The 23,046-nt window shown below is 62.8% G+C and overlaps 1 protein-coding gene across 2 annotated transcripts in view; it reads left to right on the top strand.

The window, feature by feature from the left end:
• The first annotated feature begins 3,185 nt into the window (after positions 1-3,185).
• Positions 3,186-23,046, top strand: part of KCNQ4 (potassium voltage-gated channel subfamily Q member 4) — a 51,089-nt gene continuing 31,228 nt past the window's right edge. For both annotated transcript variants that reach the window (XM_055342055.1, XM_055342054.1), the window contains exon 1: positions 3,186-3,499. In XM_055342055.1, coding sequence (XP_055198030.1) covers positions 3,186-3,499 — 314 coding nt within the window. The remainder of the gene's footprint in view (positions 3,500-23,046) is intronic.

The raw sequence follows: 23,046 nt of genomic DNA, 5'->3' as shown, positions 1-23,046 counted from the left end.
CACAGAGTGGGGGCCCTGCGAGCTGGAGCTCTCCCTCCCTCCCCTTCCTCTCAATCAATACCTGCTGCACTGATGGATGGTGGTCACGGTGACGGATGATGGGAGATCCTGGAGCCCTGCCCCCTTTTTCTCCTGCAGATGGGGAATCGGAAGCCCAGAGTGGGGAAGGCACCTGTCCAGGTGGCCCAGTGAGTCTGAGCAGAGTGGAGACATCCTGGCAGTGTGACCAGGGAGAGATTCAGGGCCTGGGGCGTGGGCAAGAAGCTCAGGAGGGTGGGGTAGAGGGAACAGGTGGGAGAGAGGGTGCCAGGGAGGAGGGTGGGAAACCACAGCCCCCACCCCTGCAGCAGGGAGGAGGAATGACAGAGCCTGAGACAGCTGTTTGCTCAGAAAAGTGTCTTAGTCACTAAAGGCCGCAGTGGGGCAAGTCCAGCCTCCCAGTCATGTCCTGGGAATCCGGATGGGGGCAGGAAGGCCGCCGGGTGACCCTTGGAGTGGCCACCTGTCCGCTCTGAACCGGACTTTCTCCTCCGCTTCCCCCGGTCCCTGCGTGTGTGCGCGTGTGCACACAAATAAACTGCCTGTGGCCTCTAGGACCACCGTCTCCATTCCCCTCACCTCTCCAGAAGAGTTCCCTGTCTTTCTGCTTTAAAAAGGAGTGAGCCTGTCCCTCCGCTCATTCCGCTCACACACCTGCAGCAGAAACCGGCCTCTGTGTCCTCTGAAAGTCCTTCCTGAGATCTAACCTCCATCCCCCCACCCCACCCCAAGCTGCAACCATGGTCTCCTTCCTCGTCCTGCTGCCTGTGAGGGGGTGAGCTGGAGCTGGAGCTGGGAGAGGTGACGAGGGGCCCTCTCCTGGCAGTGAGGGCTCCTCACCAAGAAAGGAAGAGACTTTTTCAGTCCCCCAAATGGGAAGAGAAGTGTGGGGTCCAGAGGTGACGCTAAGCTTAAGGATCAGATTTCCAAGAACAGACCCAGCTTCAGGTATTCTGTGTGGTGGTAAGAGCAACCTGCGTTCAAGTGGAGTTTCTGCCACTGAAGAGCCTCAAAAAGACCCCCGAATCCCTTACAATTGATTTTCTTTCCACCTACCATTCAAGTCCCCAGGCCTTAGTCCCAGCCTCCAGGAGGCCTGACTGGTGAAGCCATGGAGTCCCTGAGGGCGGTGCCACAGCTCTAGCGGCTGCTGGCTTTAGCCCACAGGGAGAGGAGGGGGTAACCCAGTCCCGCATGTGCAGCAGGTTCCGCTTCCCAGCCCCGACCTCCCGGGGGCCCGGAAACCTTCTCCAGCTACCGGTGAGGTCCGGGCATAACCTGCCCAGAGGCCCTGGGCTGTCGCCGGGAGCAGCAGGGAGGATTCAGGTCAGACCCCAGAAGGCACCCCTTGTTTTGCCGAGGGAAGAGGGTCCCTGTCGGGGTAGGGGTGTGGGCCAGCTGCCTGGCTGAGCTCGGGGAGCCCCCGGGGCCCTGCAGCCCCCGCCCCGCCGCCCGCCCTCCCCCCTCCCCCCTCCCCCACGGGCGCCCGGCGGATCAATGCCGCCTTTGCTGACAGCTGAGAATCGAGCTCGCCTTCCCGCCCCCCGCCCCGCCCCCCCGCTCGGCTCGGTCCCCCGAGAGTCGCCCGGAGGGACGGGAAGAGTCGGCTGCCGAAGCCTTGGCCCCGGGGCCGGGCCTAAGCAGCGAGCGGCCGGTGTGGCCCAAGCTGCCGTCCGGGGAAGAGGGAGGGGGCGTCGGGGAACCCAGAGCGCCTCTGCGCGCGGGCCGGCGGCCGAAGGGAACGAAAGGGCTGCCCCCTACTGCTGGCGAGAGGAGGTCAGGCGCCCAGAACTTTCCAGCTGCAGAGGCAGTGCGTGGGAAAGCGTCTCCCGTTCTGCGGTGGGATCGGGCGGGGGCCCCTGGGGAGACGGCTGTGCAGCCCGCAGCGCGGGTTCGGAGCCCACCTCCGCGCACCACGTGCCCCCACCCCGACCCGACCCCGACCCCGACCCCGACCCCCGAGGCGGGGGAGCCGGTCCCACTGGGCTGGCGGGGAGCAGGCCGCTGGTTCGGGGGACACTCTTCTTTGGGGTGGGGTGGCCACCCTGGGGGCTCCTCCCCCAGCGTGACGTGGGGGTGGGTGGGGGGAAGAGCGCCCACGCCCGGGGGCCACCGTGCGACACGCCGTGACACGGCTGGGCGGCGCCTGGCCACAGGCCTTCCAGGTAGGAGCGGCTCACCGAGCCACACGCGGCGCCCGCACAGGCACACGCGCGCCCGGCGCACTCTGGACACCGCCCGACGGGGCACACCTCGTGCCTCCCACCGCCGCCGCCGCCTAGCGGGGCCTGGACGGCGCACACGCACCTTCACGCCCACGCACACGGCGCCCACGCCGCACACCTGCACGCACCGCCGTCCCGTCCCCGCGCACCCCCGGCCGCACACTCGGGGCGCGCACCTCGGCGGCCGCTCACACCTGAGCTCCACGGCCCCGCGGCCCGGCCGCGGCCGCGGCCGCCGCTCCCCTCCCCTCCCCGCGCCGCGCGTCCCGCCCCAGCCCGCCGCCCCCGCGGCCGCGCACGCCCCCTGCACGCGGCCAGCCCCCGGGGGCCGCCGCCGCCACGCGGTCGGGGCCCGGCACCGACTGGGCGGCCCGCGCGCCCGGGGGACCAGCCCCGCCGCCGGCCCCGCGCGCCCCCCTCCGCCTCGCCGCGCCCGCCCGCCCGCTCGCTCCCTCCGGATTTGGGAAGGCGGCCGCGGGGCGGGCGGGGGCGGGGGCGGCGGGGGCGGGGCGGGGCGGGGGAGGATGACATGTGAGCGGCGCGCCTGAGGCAGGTGGAAAGGCGAGCGGCATGGAGCGCGTAATAAGAGAGTTGGAGTCGGAAAGAGCCGCCCCAGTCGCCGGGGAAGCGGGCGGTCAGCGCGGGCTCCGGCGGCCCCCAGGCTCCGCGCGCCCGCCCCCGGCCCCCGCGCCGCCCCGCCGCGGCCCCTAGCCCCCGCCGCGGCCCCTCGCCCCCGCCGCGGCCCCTCGCCCCCGCCGCCCCCGCCGCCGCGCCCGCCCCGGGCCGCCCCCGCCGGGCCCGGGTCCCAGCCATGCGCCGCTGAGCGCCCCGCGCGCCCCCGCCCCCCCCCCGCCCCCGCCCCCGCCCCGGACCGCAGCCGGGCCCCGGGCCCCCCCGCCCCACCCCCGCCCGGCGCCGCCCATGGCCGAGGCCCCCCCGCGCCGGCCCGGCCTGGCCCCCCCGCCCGGGGACGCCCCCCGCGCCGAGCTGGTGGCGCTCACGGCCGTGCAGAGCGAGCGGGGCGAGGCGGGCGGGGGCGGCTCCCCGCGCCGCCTGGGCCTCCTGGGCAGCCCCCTGCCGCCGGGCGCGCCCCTCCCGGGGCCGGGCTCGGGCTCGGGCTCCGCCTGCGGCCAGCGCTCCTCGGCCGCGCACAAGCGCTACCGCCGCCTGCAGAACTGGGTGTACAACGTGCTGGAGCGACCCCGCGGCTGGGCCTTCGTCTACCACGTCTTCATGTGAGTTTGCGACCCCGCGGCCCGGCCGCGCCCCCGGGGCCCGCCCCGGCTCCGCCCCCGGCCCCCCATGCCCGCGGCCGGCCGACCCTTCTCCCTCTCGGCACCCCCAGCCCCGGGCCTGAGCCCGGTTTCCGATCCCCCAATCCCCCAGCCTGACCTTAACCCTGGTGCCCGGGGCCTGACCCCCGCTTGACCTCGCTTCTGGCCTCCCACCTCAGCTGTTTGCGCCCCGCCCTCCGCCCCGGCTCCTCTGTGGCAGGTGCCCCCCACCGCATCCAGCCTCTTGGTACCCCCTCCCCTCTGCAGTCCGGAGCCACCACAGTGGGGTCCCCTTTCCTCTTCCCTGCCTCCCTCTCCTGCGCCTCAGACACAAAGGGGACCCACTGCCCGCCCCCCCCCCCCCGCACACTTTATGTCACGGTCTCCCCAACTTTGTCGGGGCAGCGGGCTCCCACCTGGGCTCCCCCGGGAGCTCTACAGGGCCGGCCCCCATCCGGGTCCGGGGTGGGCCCCCCACCGTGGCCGTCCGGGGGTCCGGGTGAGCCGCCTGAGCCCCGACACCCGCGTGTGCTGTAGGACTGTCTTCACCCAGCCGCCCCTGCACCCGCCACCCGCGGGGCTGCCCTGCCCTGCCGCCCGGAGGCTGGGCCGCTAGCCTGCCCCGGCCGCTGGCTGCCGCGCCAGGCCTGGCTCCGGGCACCCTGGGGAAAAAGAAAGAGGAGAGGAGTTGGTTTGGAAACACTGACGCCGCCGGCCCCCTCCTCCCCCTCGCCCCGCTCCTACAACTTTCAAAAACACTGACCCCTCTTGGATGTAAAGAGTGAATTTTGGCAGCCTAGAGCCTGGTCTTGGGGGACGGCCTGGCCCTGCCGGGAACATGAGAGGCCCCGCGGATATCAGTTGAAGGGCTGGGCCTGGCGCTGGGACGCCCGGAGGTGCCCGAGAAAGACCTCCGGCCCCTGGAAAATGGACCCACGTTAGTCCCTTTCTCGCCGCCCTCGGGGCCCTGTGGTCTGGGGGTCTCCTGGGTGGACCCCTTGCCCGTCCACCTGTCAGTTTTTCTGCCTTGCCGGGCTGCCCCCCTGCCAGGGTTTCCACCTGTGTGCGAGTCGGCCTGTCTGTTGGTCTCTCCACCTAACTGTCCAGCAGTCCTTCTGCTTGTCTGTCTCCGTCCCTCTGTGGGACAGGCATCCCTCGTGTGTGCCTGTCTGTCGGGCTGCCCATCTGCCTGTCCGTCGGACTGTCTCACTCTTCTGCTTGTCTGTGTCTGCCTGTCTTTGCTCTGTCTTCCTGCCTGCCTCTGCCCCATCCTAACTGGGCCCACAGAATTCCAGAGGCAAAGGGGAAGAAAATGCTGGCCAAAGAGCGGCCCCCCCAGGCTCCCCGGGGCCACAGGGGAGGCGGAGGAAGGGAACTCTCTCAGCCCGTATGCTCCGGGTGGCAGCCTTGACTTTGTGCAGAGACTCCAGCCGGGCTAGGTCGGGGCAGAGTTGAGTTTGTCAGGACACGGGGTCAGACTCAGCGTCGGGGTCAGCTGTTAGGAGAGGCCCAAGCCCCCGTGCCCGTCGGGAGGGTCCGGGATGAGTACTTGTGGCTGCAGAGAGGACTGTCGGAGTGATGACAGCACGAGGGACAGCGGGGTCAGGTGAGAGCAGCAGAGGACTGCTAATTAAGCGGCCGCGCGTTGCCCACATGCAGCCTGGGGTGCCCAAGGAGGCTGAGACCCTCCAGAGAGCGGCTGTGTCGTCCGTGGGCTCCTCTCGGGAGATGACTGTCCCCTGGAAGCCAGTAGGCCTCTGAGGCAGGGGTCTTTCGTCTTGAGGCCTGGCCTCTCAGGCCCCGTGGGGGTCACTGGAGGTGAAGGACCCCGCCTCATGAGGCCTGGCCAGCCACTGTCTTCACCTCCTCTGGAAGGGCCTCTCCTTCCTCTCCAGGAGCTAAATCTGCTGGCACCTTTGCCCCACATCCTGCCCTTTCCGGATGCCAGGAATGCCCTGGCCGGGGGCATGCTCGTTCTGTCCACTTGTCCCCGGGAGCCCAGGGATGAGGCGTCTCCGGAGCTCTGGGGGAGGAAATGTGTGTGAAAACGTCCAGACGGTTGGGGACCTCAGGGACTTGGTGGTCTATGTTAGAGATCAAATGGAGTGAGGGGTCGGGAGCCCCACGCCTCGGGTGCTGTGTGATCTTGGCTTGATCTCCGGGCCTCTCTGAACTTTTAGGTGTCTAGGCCGTCAGAGTGGGCAGAAACCCCAACCCTGTGGGCCTCCCTCTTGGATGAGGTAATAGGTGGGAAAGAGCTTGGTTTGCCGCAAGGGCCTGTCCGAGTGTGAAAGATGGGGGTTATTCCCGGGGCTGGCGGAGGGGGCCAGACGGGAGGCCTCTGCTGTTCGCGAGGCGCTCCAGATGTGGGGTTTCTCAGTCACTCACTGTAGGGTCTTGGCTGCTCTTGCCAGGAAGTGCTTCCTGCTGTTGGACTTCTGGCCGTCGGGCTGCACTTTCGGCCAGATCCTTTCTGGCTCCACGAGGGTGCGCAGAGGTGGTTCAAGTGCAGGGGTCCCCCATGCGCACCATCAGCTAGCACCCCCTTCCCAGAGTCTCAGGCCCTCGCAGGAGGGGCCCAGCGGAAAAGCCTGGGAAAGAAGGGCTCTGGAAAAAGGGAACTGGGGAGAGCCGACCACCCTCACACCTGCCACCGAGGGCCCCACGGAACCTGCCCCTTTTCTGGCACCGAGGTGTGGGACACAGCCTGGCACGCGACCCCGGTTCCATCTCCCCCCTCCTCCTGCCCAGCACAGCTGTGGCCTCTGGAAAGTGGGAGCCACTGACTCCTGACTTCTCCTTACCGAGGTCCAGAATGAGGGATGGCGGGCCCCTCCCCAAACTCTCTAGGCCCCTGGCCCTGTCATCACCAAACCCCAATCCCTCCCCGGCGTCCCAGTCTTTGATTAAGCCCGCACCCCTTTATAGGCCCTGCTCTCTGAATTGTGAGAAACACCACACCGCTGGCCATCCCGCTTTCAGGGTCGTGGGGGGTGAGGGTGCTCACCTCCTCATTGCACCCTCTCAAAGGCCACCCCTGCCTCCCTTTTGAAGTCAGAGGGCTGCAAGGGGCCCATATGGAGCGAGGCCCCATCACCCCCCATTTCCCTGCGCCGCTGGGAGACTGTGGCTGCTCCCAGCCCCCAGCTGCCCAGCACTTTCTCTATGTGAAGGTTTACACTCTGTAAACATCCTCCTCAGCCTTGTCCCTGGGGTCAGAAGCTGTGGGAATGAGGAGGGGAGGAGGTGGCGGCAGTCCTGGGGCCCTCAGACTCCTCAGCCTGGAGTGTCCTGAGCTCCCACCCTGAGCATCTGAGAAAGATCACTGCCTGGGTTGGAAATAAGCCCAGCCAAGGGGGCCCAGAGCCCTCAGGCGACCCCGCTAGGTGGGTCCTCACATCTTGACAGCCCATTTTGCTTATAAGAAAACTGAGGCTTTGGGGACTGAAGTCACACAGTGAATCAGAAGCAGATGCGGAAGCAAACCCCAAGACTCCTGACTCCCTATCTAGAGCCACCCCCCCCACGCACCCCCCGCCCCTGCTCCCGGCGGCCTGGGTGGCCTCTTGCAGTCTGGATGGAAATTTCTGATGGCTCGCGGAGCATCAGTTGTGCCCTGGCACCGTGCTCCGTAAACCACCTCGAGAGGCAGGTGCTCTTATCCTCCTCACTTGCTAGATGGGTAGACTGAGGCTCAGGAGAGGTGTCGGAGGGGCCTCCTCAGGGCGAAGTCTGACTCAGCGCTGTCTCTCCCCTGCGTCTCGGCTTCAGCCAGCACCCCAGGAGCGGCGCTCCCATGCCATTGGTTTCTCTGTCCCCTGGCACCTGGCACCCAGCACCCAGCACCCGGCACCCAGGGATGAGCGTGTGTGAGATTGGCCGGAAGCTGCCCAGCGTCACCCGAAGCGGTCACGCTTCTGCCGTACGCGGCTTTGCACACCCACACGTCCCCGCTGCACGCTCGGCTGTCTGTCTCGTGCACCGCTCGCTACAACTTTGACGCACATGGCCTCGGGTGTCACAGGCGCGCCTGCAGCAGGCATCCAGCGGCAGCAAAGCTAATGCAGAACCGCCCCCGGCTCTTGCTTTTCTCTGACGTCACAGACACACACCTGGGCCTGCAGCTTCCCCCTGCCTGAACCCCCAGGACGGAAGGGAGTTGACCCCATTCCCTGAGTTTCTTGCCTTCACCCGTCCACACCAGCAGGCTGCCCCAAGGTCTACGTTGACCTGTGCGTCCACCTGGGTGGGCAGCCCCAGGGCCGCGTGGGAGCAGGGTGGCTGGCCTCCAGAATTTGCCCGGCCTTTGCTTGCCCTGAAGCCCACCCCTCCCCCCTGCCCGGGGACCCTTCTGCCCAGGCCTGCGGGGTGCTGCTGGGTACACTGAGGCATGGAAGGAGGCAGATGATACCTGTCCGGGGTCACACCTGGCAGATGGGTGGTGCAGCGGTGCCGGGAACCCAGGCCTCTGCCTCCCGGATCAGGACTTTGGGTAATACTGTTCTGGCCCCCGCTGATGGTGAAGGCTGATGCCCCGAGAACTTGGCCTTATGATGGCAAAAGTCTTGGGAGTGTGACCCAGATTTTTCGCGCTGCTGTCTTTTTCAGTTCTCATTCGTTTGTTTGGTCTTTGTGAGGAGGGGGCGAACAGAGAGACCGTCCCGCCAGGCGCCCAGCCCTTCTAGGCCTCTCCTGGCCCTCCGGCCCCCGTGCGCCCTCCTGCCCGAGTTCTCCTTTGGGGTTACAGTGGCAGGTTAGATCTCCCGTCGCTGCCCCACCCCAACTCCGTGCTCCGGTCATTGCCTCCGTGGAGGAAGCCCACCCGGTGTCTGACGATAGTCCCATTGCCGCGGGAGCCCAGGTTCTCCGAACCTTGGAGCCAGGAGTGTTTCAAGAGGTGATTATTCTTGGGCTGATGGCAGCACTTTGAGTGGGTGATTAATTTAAGGTTCTCTGAGCCAGTTGGGGAGCTGAAGCCTCCTGGGGAGCCGGAGAATGGAAGGCTCCACGGAGGGGCCGAGGCCCTGCCCCTGCCCCAGAGGAGGCCGCACAGGGAGCTTGCGCAGACCTGGAGCAGCTCAGCGCCCTTCCTCCCCTGCTCAGCGCCCTTCCTCCCCTGCTCAGCGCCCTTCCTCCCTGGACCCATACCGTGGGGGTCTTTGCACAGGGCTGGCCCTCCTGTGGGCTGGAGAGTCCCAGCAGGGAGTGCAGGGGGCAGCCCCCCTCCAATGCCCCAAGAGTGGGAGCTGAGGGCCTGGGGTACAGCAAGCCAGGGGGGACTTGCCATCTCTCCAGAGGTTGCCCCACAGAGGGTTAAGAGCAGAGAGTGACAGATTTGGGTTCACTTCTGGTTGTGGAGTTATGTGTCCTTGAGCAAGTTACTTAACCTCTCTGAGCTTCCGTGTTGTCATCTGAAAGCTGGCACAGTCGCACCGACTGGGGGCAAGCACCAGCGCTGGGTGCTGGCACCCGGTCCTCGTATCACCGTCGCTTGCACTGTTCTCCTCTCTGGGGGGTCCTACCTGACGGACCTGACAGTGGCCCCAGTGTGACTGCCTGGGGGCGGGGCAAGAGCTCTCCACAGGGTCCTTCCTTGGGGGTCCCTCACCTGAGCCCCGTGGCCCTTACCACGGGCAGGCACTGCTGATCCTCAGGTCACAGTTGAGGAAGGTGAGGGGATGCCACCCACTTGTGCAGGGTCACCCAGCTAGTGAATGGTGGCCCCAGGACCCCAGCCCAGGTCCCTTGTCACTCTGTACTGGGCCTGGGGGGGCACAGGGAGACAGATCAGTCCTGTGCCCTGCCTGGGACTCGGCCCCAGTAGGAGGCCACTGAGCCTGCCCGGCCGTGGGCCTCTCCTGCCTCCTCTCCCAGACCCTGGCAGAGAGGTCTGTGGGTGGGTGTGAGTGTGTCCAGGGGTGCTCCCCTGGGAGGGGAGGGCGACACCCCACTCTGCTGAGCCTGTCATCCTGGGGAATGGGGACAGGAAATCCCAAAGGACATTCAGAGTTCTCAGCGCTTGCTGGGAAGGTCCCGACCCCTACTTCCCCCCAGGCCCCGAGCCTCACTCTGCCCCTCTGTCAAATGGGGCTAAAGAGGTTAGTGGGCCCTTCAAGGCTGCTGGGCACAGGGCTACTCTGGAGTTTTGCAGGACGGGGGATGGGGGAGTCTCCAGCACCTTCTCCCTGGGCCCCTCCGAGGACGGGGAGCACTCAGAAGGGCACTCAGGAGGCCCCCTGCCCCCCCCCTCAGCTGGGGCTCTGAGGGGCTGAGATGGGGGCTGCTCAGACCTCTGGGACCCCCAGAAAGTGCCCCCAGGGCTCCGGGCTTTCTGGGCAAGTTTGTCCCCAGGGCAGGATCTGTGTGCTCTGCGGTGGGCACCTGGGGGGGAGGTGAGGGAGGAACGGGAGGGGCAGCCCCAGGCTGCAGACTAATTGGGCTGGGAATCCGTGGGCAGCGCCTCAGGGAGGGAGGCCCGGAGAGCAGGGAACTCAGCGATTCCTCTCTTCTGCTTCCTTCTCATTCCTCTCTTCTGCTTCCTTCTCGGAGATTGGGGAGCGGTGGGGGGGGGGGCGGGGTCTCTGGCCTAGGGGCCCTCCCCAGTCTGCAGGGAAATCTGGGGGTGGGGTGCACGTTCTCCTGAGACTCCTCACACATCAGGGCCAAGCAGGTGGGCGAGGGGGAAAGCCTGCTGGAGATCAATGGAGCATCGTTCCCCCTGCAGCATAAGGGATGGGGGTCAGACAGCAGGAAGGACTGCCCAGTAAGCAGGAGGTAGAATGCAATCCCCTGGGGTACTCTTCCCAAAACTTGGAGACCACGTCGAGCTGGGCTGGGCAGGGTTTACTCTGTTAATGACCCCTGTCAAGCAAGGGGCACCCCTGGTTCACAGTGTGAGGATAGGGAGTAGATGGGACCTGTTCCCTTTGAGGGAGCTCTGGGGGGTGGGGAAGAGGGGTCAGACCAGGCACCCTTTGGCTTTGGAGGTTTTTTGGAGGTGGGGGGTGGTCACAGGCTGCCTCTCTGCCACCCTTCCTTCCCTGCCGCTCCTCCCTGGGAGCCTCAGGCCTCCCCAGGTCACTTCTTTGGGTTTATTTTTTGCTGGGCTCGGCTGTCCCCGGGGAGGGGAGGGGGCAGGGAGCAAAGAAGGGGAGAGGAGCGGCTGTGTCAGCACAATCTCGGGCGCCTCTGCTCCTGCCCTCCTTGGCCTGGCTGCCACCCTCTTCCAGAGGGACCAGTCGCTGGGCATAACGGGGCCCCGGCGTCCCCATGGGATTTCCTCCCCTGGGGCCAAAATAGGCCTTCATGCCCTCACCGTTTCTCCATCTGTCCTGCCACAGAGCATCAGAGCCCGACTGGCCTCGGAGCTCAAGCAGAACTGGGGCTTCTTGGCATGCATGGAGAAACTGAGGCAGGACAAAGGACCTGGCTTCCCCAGGGACACGACGCACACGGGCCCCTCAGCAGATGATGGGGGCTGCGCTGGGCTGCCAGGACCCAGGAATGCCTCCCTCGGCGTCCCAGCCCTGAGTTTACTCCCTCATCTGATTTTCCAAGTTCTGGGCATCGCTGGCAGTCTGTCTGGTGGGAGAGACGGACAGGGGGACAAGGTGTGCCCCGTGGCCGGCAGAGGGAGGCAGATGCAGCCTAGGGGGACTGGAGGCCAATATGTTGTAGAGGTGGGATTCAAACCCCGAACACGGGTCCCGGGGACGCTGCCCCACTTCCCCCGAGGGCCTGAGCCCCTTGGGCCTTCCCTTGAGGGTCCTCAGTCTGCCTCCCTGGCTCTTCTCTCTCTCTCTGCCTGTTGAATGTTGGGGTTCCTCGGGGCCCTGTCCTGGGTCCTCCTCACTGTACAGAGCTATTGGGGTGGGGGCGGGCTCACGCACTCCTGTGACACGGGGGTCCCCTCCGGGATGAGAGCCTGCCCCTCTCTGGTCTCATCCCCAGCTTCCTAGGGAGCTGCCTGTGGACACCTGGCCTCCTCATCCCGGGGGGGTGGGGCTTGAGGTCAGCCTCTCCCTCCCACCCAGGCTCCCCCAGCCCCCCTGACAGCGACTCCCCTATGCTCCTGCCCAAGCCAGGAACCCCGTCCCTCAAGCATCCTTTGTCCTTCACCTAAGAAGCAACTTGTAGTGTCCCCCAGATGTGCTGTCTACCTCTCTCTCTGCTTTTCCTCGGCCCTAAACTCCCACCCATCGTTCTAGCAAACTCCTATTCATCCCTCCTTCTCAGCTGGAGCACCTGGTCTTCTTGCAATCACTCCCCGCCCACCCCCACCCCAGGCTCAATGGGGGGCCCCTGTGCTTCTGCCTTGGGTTGTGAGGTCTGGGAGGTGGGGCTTGAGCACAGTGCCTGGCATGTGGTAGGTAATTTGGAAGTGTTTGCTGAGCCAGGGAATGAGGGGGGCGTTGAGGCCGGTTACCGGGATGCAAAGGGTTTTGCCAACTAGCAAGAAACTGGAGGAGGGACCCCAGGTGCTGGGTGTGCAGGCACCGAGCTGGAAGCTCTTGTGATCTGGATCCTGAGTGCGCTCCACTTGGAGGCAACAGCGAGAGCCCAGGCTTCGGGGTGGAACTTTCTTCCTCCGTCTGCCCTGTCCTGGATCAGCAAGCTGTGGAGCTGGGCTTTGCCCTACGGACAAGGGGGAACCTAGGCAGTGACAGGACGGGGGAGCACCCCTGCTGGGAGCCGGCGCTTGCCTGATTTCTTCCCAGGAGCTAGTACTTTGCAAACAGTACTATTGTTCCCATTTTGCAGATAGGAAAGTGGGGCTCAGAGAGGGCAAATAGCGTGTACCGGCATACACAGCTTGTCCGTGCTGGAGGCAGGATTTGAACCCGTGTCTGTGTGACTCCCAAGCCCAAGCTCGGAGTGGTTCTCAGATACGTCAGCAGACCCATGAGGTTCTCGGTGGCCTAAGGCAAAATCGAGGGAAATGACAATGTGGTGACTTTTTCATAAAGCTAAATTTATTCCATTTAAAGGACTTTTAGTCTGAGATTATGTCCTTTCTTTTATGAAATGACGGGGCTGGGAATTTTTTTTCAAATGTCCTTACTTGGCAAAATAAAAAGTTGACAACCAGTCCCCAAGTGTTTTTTGGGAATTTTACCGGTGCGTGAAATCCTTGCGTCCGGGCGCCTTCCTGCCTCCTCCCTCCTGAGCTGGAGCGGCCACAGGAGTCCGGTGGGGGTGGAAGCATTAGGGGGATGGAGGCGCGCTCAGTCTCACTGTCTGTTCCTCCTGGGCCTGGCGGGAGAGCAGCGAGCACCAGCCCAGGGCTTGGCCTGGCAGTGCTGGGGCCGGGGTCAGCCGGAGTCAGGCCTCACCCCTCAGTGAAAGGAGCACTGGAGCAGGAGTCAGCAGGTCCCTCTCTGGTCTGAGCCCCGAAGAGGGGATGCTGCACAGCAAGGGGCTGGTGTGCAGGCCACGTAAGAGCCCCTGGACCCGAAGGCGCTTCCTCCTGTCCGGGGCCCTGGGCCGGGCCTGGTGACACCGTGACCACAGTGCACTAAGTGGGAGCCAGGCTTCGAGACTTTGTCGTACATGGATAACGTCTAGTCTAATCCGTACCAGGGACTGTGCCACATGTTCTCCATATGCTACTTCATTTAATCCTTCCAAGAGCCCTAGGAGGGGGCTGCTCTTATTACCCCGTCTCATCGAAGAGGATGCTGATGCGGAAAAGCTAAGCATGTGACTTTGTCACACAGCTTGCAGGTGCCAAGTGCCCAGATGGGCAGCAGTTGAGGGCTGAGCGTGCAAGGACTCTGGTGGGAGCAGGTCTTCGGGGCTGTGGGCAGTGTGTGTGTAGTGGGGGGGGGCGCCGAGGGGACACTCATGGGGGATGTGGGGTGGGAAGGCCACCTTCCTGCTGGGTGGCCTCTAGCAGTCAACATCCCTCTCTGCCTCAGTCTCCCTCTCCCACCGGGGCTCTCAATAATAAGAGGGAGCACTGACCTGGCGCCGGACACTGCTCTGGGAACTCACTGTGGCTCCTCTCAATCTTTCCTCTCAGCAGCCTGATGAGGTGGGTGCTGTTGTTATGCCCATTTCCCAGCCAGGGATGCTGAGGCACAGACAGGTGGAGAGACTTGCCCGGAGTCCAGGCAGGAGCCCAGTTCCGGGGGCTGTGTCCTTACCCACCATATTGTGCCCAGCTGGCCCTCACGGGTCTGCAGCCCGTACGGGGACCAGTGGGGCCTTAAAGTTGGGGGTCTCATCTGCCACCCCAGTTCTGCGCTGGGCACTCGTGCTCTCATTTGGTCCCTTGGGGCCAGCCACTGTCCCAGGTGTTGGGGGCAGAGCAGTGCAGCAGGCCCTCCCTGGGCCCCTGGGGACATGGGCCAGGAGCTGGCAATGGTCTGGGCCGCACAGAGTCCCAAACCCGGTCCCACAGCGCACAGGGCTAGGAAGGCTTCCCAGAGGAGGAGATTTAAGTTGAGGCCTGTGACATGAGCAGGAGTAGGAGTCTCCTGAGCAAAGAGGAGCATGGAACAGCATTCTGGACAGGCGGACTAGCATGAGCAAAGGCCACAGGTGAGGCTGAACCCAGGAGGCCAGGGCGGCAGGAGCCTGGCGGGGACAGGAGGCGTGCAGAGAGGAGGCCGGGGCATGAGCCAATGGTGCCAGGCTTAGGAGCAGTGATTTCTTGGAGGAAACAGTTCGAGAAGGACCTGAAGACAGGAATGTCCTGGGCAGATTGGTATTTTAGAAACACCTTTCTGGACCTCACAGGGAGGATGGTAAGGGGGGGGAAGCCACAGGATGCTGTCCACTTGGTCTCCTGTCCCCTCGGCCTTCCCTGCATGGCCCGGCCCCCTGAGCGGCTCCTCTGGATCTGCCCACCAGCCCTGCCCAGGCCTGGCGGACCTGGCCTGAAGCCCTCGGACTTTGCCTGTAGGGAAAGCTGAGCAGCTTATGCAAAGGGTGGCCTAGGGGAGGGTGTGTGTGTGGCTGAGCCCAGGGGGCCCTTGGAAGAAGAGGGGGTGGGTGCAGGCCCTGAGGCTGTCTGCAGGGGGTCTGGGGATGAGGGCTTAGGCTCTGTGGCCGTCCCCAGAGCAACGGTCTTGGAACAGGCTCGTGAGAGCACCCAGGGGTTTGGCTCATGGTGCATGTCCTGGAGAACAGGGCAGAGCCCAGGTGGCTCGGCCCACCTCCGTGTCCCCTGTTCCCTCCCTGTCTTGCAGCTCAACAGAGTGTGGAAATCACTGGTCTCACCCTCTCCCTTCTTTCTATTGATGGGGCCCAGAACAGGGCATGGACTAAACTTAGGTCAGTGGTGGAGCCCAGATTGGAGCCCAGCCTAGCTCAAGAGTTTCAGTTGTCCCCAAGCCCAATAAATAACTGAAAAACTGAGCTCAGGTTCCTCTCTGGGTGGCCTTGGGCAGGCCCCATCACAAGGTTCCCTGAGCCTGGGCCACGGGATCCAAAGTACCACCTTGTCCTGGGAAGGATGGTCCACTGTGGGGCTTCATTAGTGTTTGCTCACTGCAGCCCCCTGAGCTCTCGGAAACAACCCTGGAGGTAGATATCGTTATGCTATTTACGCTGAGGCTCAGAAAGAAGTGACTTGCCCAAGGTCATTCAGCTGGGAGGTGGCCATCATGGGCCTGGAGCCCAGATGTCCAGGCACCTGAGACCCCTGATGGGCACAGCCTCTGCTCTCAGTGAATATCCACTCAGTGACTCAGGCAAGACCCACCAGTCAGTTAGGCAGAGTGTGTTTGTGTGTACATATGTGTGCGTGTGTGTGTGTGTGTATTAGGCAGGGGCTGCAGGCTGGAACCGTGTGCCTCCATGCTTGAGCAGACTGCAGCTGCTGCCCCCTGGGGAAGGGGACCCACTTGCCCTCCTGCACTGAGGGTTTTTTTCTGGGGAGGGGCGCTGGCCGCAGCGTGACCAGTAGGGCACCTGCCTGCCCCGCCCATGCTGGGGTCTGGCCATCTAATGCCCTGCGCATGACAGGCATGGGACGGGCACTGGGTTGGGGAGAGGGATTTGCACTCTCTTAATCCAGGGGCCGCAGCCTTCCCCGGTGTTGGCCAGGGCCGTGGGAGAGGTTTGTCTCTGCCCACCCCCCCACCCCCGCCCAGTGGCCCCAGCTCAGATCCCTGGCACCTACCCAGCTCCTCTGCTTGGGGCCTTCCTCGGCCATACTCACGCTCCTCACTCTCCCACCATTTGAGCAGGGTTGAGACTTACGGGAGCAAATGCTGGGGCACTTGGGGCTAAGGGGGACTCCGTGTTGTGCAGTATTTGGGGCCGAAAGGGCGGGGCAATATCAGGGGGTTTAGGGCCCACGTTGGGCAAAGTTGGGGGGGACATGATGGAGGTGCAGAGCTGGAGTGTTTGGGGCTAATCCTGGGCCACCCCTTTCTGGAGAAATTTGGCTACAAGTCAGGGAGGCAAATGTGTGGGCTATGCCCCCCCTCGCTGGGCAGTAAACACAGCCGTAGCCCAGGAGACGGGCCCAAACATCCAGGCCCCCCACGGTTATTTATACCAGGACTCCCTCTCTCCTTCTCAGGCCTGGTCTGGCCTTTCAGTCCACTCCTGAGCTGGGCAACCTGAGTTGAGGGTCAGACCCCTGTCAAGGGAGGGGGCCTCAGCAGCAGGCCTGCTCAAACCGCACCAGGGACTGGGCCCTCATCCCCTCCCAACAGCTTATCCATTGAAGGCACTGGGTCTCGCAGATCAGAAATGTGCTCTTGGAGGCCAAGGCCTGGGCGGGAGGCAGGAGCCTTGGATTTGCTCTAAACTGCTATGCTAACCCCATAGCCTTAGCTACGTGTTCAGTAGGAGGGAATGGGCTAGATCGGTGCTTTGCAAACTGTTTTCAGCAGTAGATCTAGTTCTTAGATGAAACATGACACAGGAGCACAATATGTAAAACATATCAAAGCAGCATCGCTCTGGGTGGATTCAGGGGTAGGAGCCCCGAAGAATCCTGCCCACTCAGCCTGTATGGCTCTGCATACCACCAACTCAGAGCCTGTACACAGCCCTGCTTATTCTAGAACACATTCCAGGTAAGCCTGCAGTTCCTGGCCCCTGGATCCCTGTGCCTGCTTCCAGGGCTCGTACAGACCTCTTGGCTAGTTCATCATCTGGGGAGCCAAAGTATAGGAGCACTTCTAGGACCAAGGGCAGCTGGTTGCCACCAGTGTAGATGGAGCCTGGAAGAGCAGACGAGGGCAGCCCCAGGAGTGTACCCCAGACCCCTCCTGGCTGGGGCTGAGCCCAGGGTGGGAAGAGAAGGGGGCACGCCATGGGCTGGGGACGGGAGGGTAGCAACCTCTCCCTTCCAGATTCCAGCTCGGAGCTCCAAGGAGTCCAAGATTTTAAAATCAGACCTGGTCTTCCAGATTGTTAGGAAGGTATATGTGTCAGGAAGAGTAGAACACATTTTCTCTAACAGCTTTTTAGTTTGAGTTAAACTTTTAAATATTTAGACTAATAGTCTGTGGGTCCCCATTTGTACTCTTTCCCAAGCCCTGCCCGTGTTTGGGGTGGGCTTGCGTTTGCCCTCACCCCACCTACCCATCTCTGCAGCCACCTGGAGATGCCCTTACCCAAGGCTCTCAGGCTTCGCAGGAAAGCGGGAAAGTCCTGACTTGGATGCTAAGGCCCCGGTGACCTGGGTCCCCCTGTTCCTTTCCAGATACTGTCTGAACGTCTAATCGGCCAGCCTGGGGGATGTGGGGGAGTCACAACTAGCCTTGCCCTTGGTGGATGGATCCTAATGAGGGGGTGGGGGTGGGGATGGAGGTGTGGACAGAGGCAGGAGCAGCCTCAGCCCAAGACGGGGCCAGGGATCCCAGGGGGCTGTGGGAGCACCGCTTCCCGAAGCAGATCAGGGGTGCTTGGGTAGGAAGGGGTACATCTGAAGGAGGGGAGAGAGCACCAAAGTCACCAAGGTAGGAATGCACCGGGTATGGAGGGGTGGGGTGCGGCTGATGCTCGCGTGTTTACAGCCTCAAGCTCTGGGCTGAGGAGCTTGGATTTTAGATGGTACACGGTAAGGGGCCATCATAGGACTGGAAATGGGGACGGAGCACTCAGCCACAGGTACATGGACCAGGGTTGGGGTGGGGACGGAGCTAGAATCCTGGCAGTCAGTGAAGAGGTGGCTGGAGGGAGGGGGAAGGGGGTTAGTCCCCGGATGGACAGGAGTGGGAAGTGGGAAGCCAGGAAGAAGGAGCCGATCTCCATCTGCGCTTGGGCATCTCTTCCTTGGTCTTCTCCTCCTGCTTTCTGTCTCCCCGCCCCCATCCTATGGCCCCGTGTCTCCACACTGGGGAGAGGGGTGCCTCACCGCACACCCACCTCCCTAAGGAAGACCACCTCACGGCGGTGGCGAGTGAGAGGCCACAGCTGTATAAGAGCGGACCTGCCCGCTCTTGTGCACTCAACAAATATTGATGCCCTGCAGTGCACGAAGCCCTGTTCCAGGTGTGGGAGGGAGTGGAGAACAGGATCAAGTCGCTGCCTTCATGGAGCTTACATTGTGGGGGGGGCGACTGGGGGATCAGAAACTGTAGCTCCTTCTGGTGTCCCCCCTCTGGCTCACTGGTCCATGCTCCTGCATGCCTGGAAGAGGGGACTTCCCATTACCCAGTCATTTGTCCCAGCTGCCCTAGTATCTGCACCGGGGTCTGAGAACACTGACGAGGGGGGCCCAGTACCCAGGGCCCTGACCCCAGGGACCATTCATCTCTGTAAGAAGAGTCCAGATCTGAGGGGCAGGTCTGGCCTCAGGCGGTGGTTCTTTGCACTCGCAAATGGCTTGGAGCCCCTTATGAGGGCCTTCCTGGCCTCAGTTTCTTTATCTGTTAGGTGGGGCTTTGGGGAGGCCCCGAAGGAATGAGGGGAGGAAAAGCCCAGTGGATTGCAGCATTCCCCACTGGTGGACAGGGCGGTGAGAGGATGCCAAGGACTCAATATCATTATCAACACCAGAGAATCATCGCTGTCTGCCGTGTTCGCTGTGGACCCGCCTCCCGCCACTTTCATTTATTCCTCACAACCAGCTCTGCCTTCCCTCCCCATGTTGCAGACGAGGAAACTGAGTCTCAGGAAGGTGAGATGACTTGCTTGAGGCCACACGCACACCTAGCTGACTCGGGGAGCCCTCAAGGCCGGTGCTCTGAGGGTGCAGCCTGGCACCTGCCCTCCTGGGCACTCAGCCTCGGGCAGTAACCCAGCCCCGGGTGCCCCCCCTCCGCCAGCGGCCTCGGGGACGGGCACGGCGCGGAGCCTGGGCACCGGGTCCTGCGACACTGGGCCGCGCAGCACGCGGGGGGCTGCAGGGGCCTCGGCCCCTCGGTGCCCTGGGGCGCTCGGTGCCCGCAGCCCTGCTGGGTGGGGGGCGAGCCCGGGGCAGTAGGGGTGTCGCGCCCCCCTCTCCGCCCCCGGCCTCGGGGAGGGACGCGGCGGCACCTTCACACTTTCCGCTTGGCCCGCTGCTCGCCTTTCAGGCCGCCGCGTTTTCAATTGTTAATTTGGAAACGGAAAAAAGAAGCCGGCGGGGAGGGGGAGGCCGCAAGGAGGTAACCGGAGCCGCAGCGCCGCCCCCACCCCTCCTGCGCGCGGTGCCGGGTGTCGGCGAGGCCCCGCCCCCGGCGTCCGGCGCCCCGCCCCAGGCCCCGCCCCTTCCAGTAAGCCCCGCCCCGCGCCGAGGGGGCGGGGCCGGCCCTGCGGACCCCCGAGCGCCGAGCGGCGGTGCGCCGGCCGCAGAGGAAGGGGCCCCGGCAGGGGGGGCGCGTAGGGCGCCGTGCGGAGGGAGGGGTCCCCCTGGCGTCCTCCTCCCCGGAGCCCTCCCCGCCCGGGAGCCCCTCCCCTCCCGGAGCCCCACCCCTCTCGGGAGCCCCTCCCCTCCGGGAGCCCCTCCCCTCCGGGAGCCCCTCCCTCTCCCGAGGCGTCCCGCCTGGAGTCAGCCTCCTCCGTGTCCCGAAGTGAACCCAAGCCTTTCTGCAACCCCTCAGCGCGAGGTTCACCTGGGCCAGACCCCTGCCTCCAGCCTGCTGCACCAGGGATCCCTGGCCCCATTAGACAGACGAAGAAACTGAGTCCCAGAGAGGGACAGCTCACTTGCTCAAGGTCCCACAGACAAGGCTGAATTCTTGAGCCTGGCAGAGGTCAGGGTCAGAGCTGAATTCAAGCCTTCGGCTCTGATGCTTGTACGGTTCTGTCTTCCTCCGCTAGAGGAGGTGGGGGGCGTCAGGGCCACAGGTGCAGGCTGTCCCCTTCCCTGACCTCCAGCGCCCTTTCTGTGGCTAATGAGCTATTGGCAGCTTCCCTTTGGTCTACCCTGACTCCTCCTTGCTGTTATTATTCACTTATAGAGGAGTTTGGGAGGTAGACTTTCCATGCAAATGAGCACCATGCAAATGAAATGTAAAAGACCCTCTCCTCAGACTAGAAGCTCCTCAGGACTGGCGGCTTGGAGAGCTGCTAGGGCGGCCCTTCCCATTGGGGAAGCTGAAATCACCAGGCCTAGATGGATGAGCGAAAAATAGGGCCCTCGGAGACCCTTCCTCGGGAGTCAAGCCAGACTCAGAGACAGCGTCCCCCCTCCTCAGCTGAGTGGTGGAAGAATCAAAATAGAGAGCCCATCGACCTAGGTTCCTAGCTCTGTCCACACCCCTGTGTGCCCCCTTCTGCAGCCCCCAACCCTGACAGACCGCTCCTGGCTCTTAGAGGACTCTGAATCCACCGGAACCAGGGCTGGGCAGCCTCTCCCATTAAAGGCAGAACTGAGGATGTCTGCAGATGTGCTTCTGGCTTGCAGCCTAAGACCCACCTACCCACCCTTCCACTTTGGCTGTGGGACAGGCCCGGAGAAGTTGTGCTCCTGGCCTAAGGTCATACAGTAAACCTTTCCTGGCTGTCAGGGCCCCCTGGAGTCTGTCTTGCTGGGTTCAGTCTGGCTGGACATGGGTTTGAGGTTCCCATGGGGAGTGAGGCTCCCAGGGCAGCTGTAACCGACTGCCCCAGGTGTGGCCTGTGAGTTTGCATACTGCTTTGCTTACTGGTAGCAAAGGCATTGGAACACCCCTCCCCGCCATGCACCCTACACCTCCCACTGGGTAGGATTCTCAGTGGCTGAGTCTGTAGCACCTGGGGACTGCGCTCCCCAGGGTGCCCCGCCCTCACCAAATCTCCTGTTCCACGCTGTCAGCTCTTGGTACCCTCTCTGCTCCCCGGAGTGCTGACAACCAAGTGTGGGGGACTAAGCTCTTTCCCCTGGTTTGGATTCTTCCCTCCTTCCCCTCCCTCCTTTGCAAAGGTTCTGCTGATTCAGAGGACAGAAGGCTCCTTGGAGGTGACCCTGACCCCTGCCAGGCTCAAGTAGCTGGAAGCCTGAGCAGTCCTTGACCCCAGTGCCACCCTGTCACATGCAGCAGGAAGGGCAGGGGCCAGGCCCCAGCCTGATGCTTAGATGGTGGAATTTTTGAGGTGAGGGTGAGGGGCAGGTGCCTGACTCCTCCTATAGGAAGAGGACAAATCAAAAGAATCTTACCTCAGGAATCAGGATATCTGGGTGCCAGACCCAGTTGTGCCTCTGATCTGGGGTATGATCACAGGTAGATCATGCCCCTCTCTAGGACTCAGTGTCCCCTGTATAAACAGAGGATTGATCCACTCTAAGCGATCTTTCCGTGCTAAGCTAGAGTCAGTATCTGCTCATCTTCTGCCATGTCGGTCCCCCTAGTACAAGTCACCCGCATCTTATGCTTGGATCATGCAGCTGTGGGGCAAATGTCATTACCCCCTCCCCGTCCCCCTCTGCACCACCACCGTGGGTTCTCTACTCAACAGCCTGTGCTGTTGCAAATGCAAGTCAGATCGTGTACTCTTGCCCAGGAGTCCCCATCTCACTTGGAGTAAAAGCCAAAATCCTCACAAGAGCCAGTAGGTGATCTGCTTCCTGCCTCCACTGCCTCGCTGCTCACCACTCTCCCCTTTCCTCACTCTGCTCTGGGGGCACGCCTTTCTTGATGGTCTGGAACATACCAGGCACCGTCTGGCTCAGGTTTTTGCCCTTGCTTTTTCCCTCTGCTCAGAATCCCGTTTTTCCCAGATACCCACATGGCTCACTCGCTCATTTCCTTGAGATCTCTGCTGAAAAGTCACCGTCTTGATGCTGCTTTCCCCAACCCCTCTCTATAAAATAGTCCCCAATTCCCATACCAATGTTCCTTCTCTCTTCTCCCCACTTAATGTTTTCCCATCACCATCATCATCTCACATTAAAACAAAAAATTTTTTTAAAGATTTTATTTATTCATGATAGACATAGAGAGAGAGAGAGAGAGGCAGAGACACAGGCAGAGGGAGAAGCAGGCTCCATGTCGGGAGCCTGACAGGGAACTCGATCCCGGGACTCCAGGATCACGCCCTGGGCCAAAGGCAGGTGCTGAACCGCTGAGCCACCCAGGGATCCCCTTTTTTTTTAAATATAGGTAAGCTCTACACCCAACGTGGGGCTCTAACTTACCATCTGGAGATCAAGAGTCACCTGCTCCACCCACTAAGCCAGCCAGGCTCCCCCAGTAACCTTTGTGACCAATGTGGGATGCAAATCACATTTGGAACCTTGACTTGCTTGTTACCCATGTCCCCCACGAGAGTGCACACCCCACAAGTCAGTGAGTGAGGAAGTGAGTGCTGTGGTGCTGGCCTGGGAGTTGCTACCTGGCCAGATTCGCTCTCACACCACCTGCTGCAGGGAGGGTTGAGATGCGAGTGAACCACTAGCAGCCAGCGGGGTGGCAGTGGCACCTGTGGGGGGGGGGCGGTAGAGGGGAGGGTGGTAGAGGGAGCATGATGCCTGGGGTCCAGCACCTAGATTATGCCCTCTCTCAGGAAGCTTTCACCCAGCACCCATTCTGATTTGGGCACAGGGCATTCCAGGTGAAAAGGACAAGACCTCAACCAGCTCTGGGTTCGGGGGAGGAGGCCCTTCATCCAGCGGCTTTTCTCCAGTTGAACTAAATGCCATGATGATGGGGGTGGGCAGAGAGATGGGGGTGGGGACTTAAGGGAGCCTAAGGTGGGCTCCCACCTCACCCAGCCTCCCTGGAGGAGGGGCAAACATGACATGAGCAAAGATAGGGAGGGAAAAGCCGCTTGCTTTTGTGGGAGAAGAACAGAGCTGTGACCGTGGAGTAGCCGGCGTGGGGTTGGGCTCTGCGGTGGGGAGTGAGATGGTGGGGTGGGAAGGGCCTTCCTTGCAATTGTACTTAGGAGCTTGGGCCTGAGCCTGTAAGTCGGTGGATTTCACACTTTTTAAAAAAGCAGCAAAGCTCTGCGTTCCAGTGAAGTCTCCTGCCAAGCCCAGAATGTAAAACTGAGTCACCCGAATCCACATGGAGCTGCTCAGGTGGGGGGGGGGGGGAAGGTTCCCATTGGCTCTCTGGTTTAAGCTTTCAGAATCCAGGCTGCCTGTGTTCCACCCCTTACTTGTCTTTCATTCCACTGGCCTCCTGCTGGGGATCCCA

The sequence above is a fragment of the Nyctereutes procyonoides genome, unplaced genomic scaffold (genome assembly GCF_905146905.1).
Source record: "Nyctereutes procyonoides isolate TBG_1078 unplaced genomic scaffold, NYPRO_anot_genome, whole genome shotgun sequence".
NCBI classification, from domain to species: domain Eukaryota; kingdom Metazoa; phylum Chordata; class Mammalia; order Carnivora; family Canidae; genus Nyctereutes; species Nyctereutes procyonoides.
Note: the sequence above shows the minus strand (reverse complement) of the source record. Positions and strands in the feature narration are given on the sequence as shown.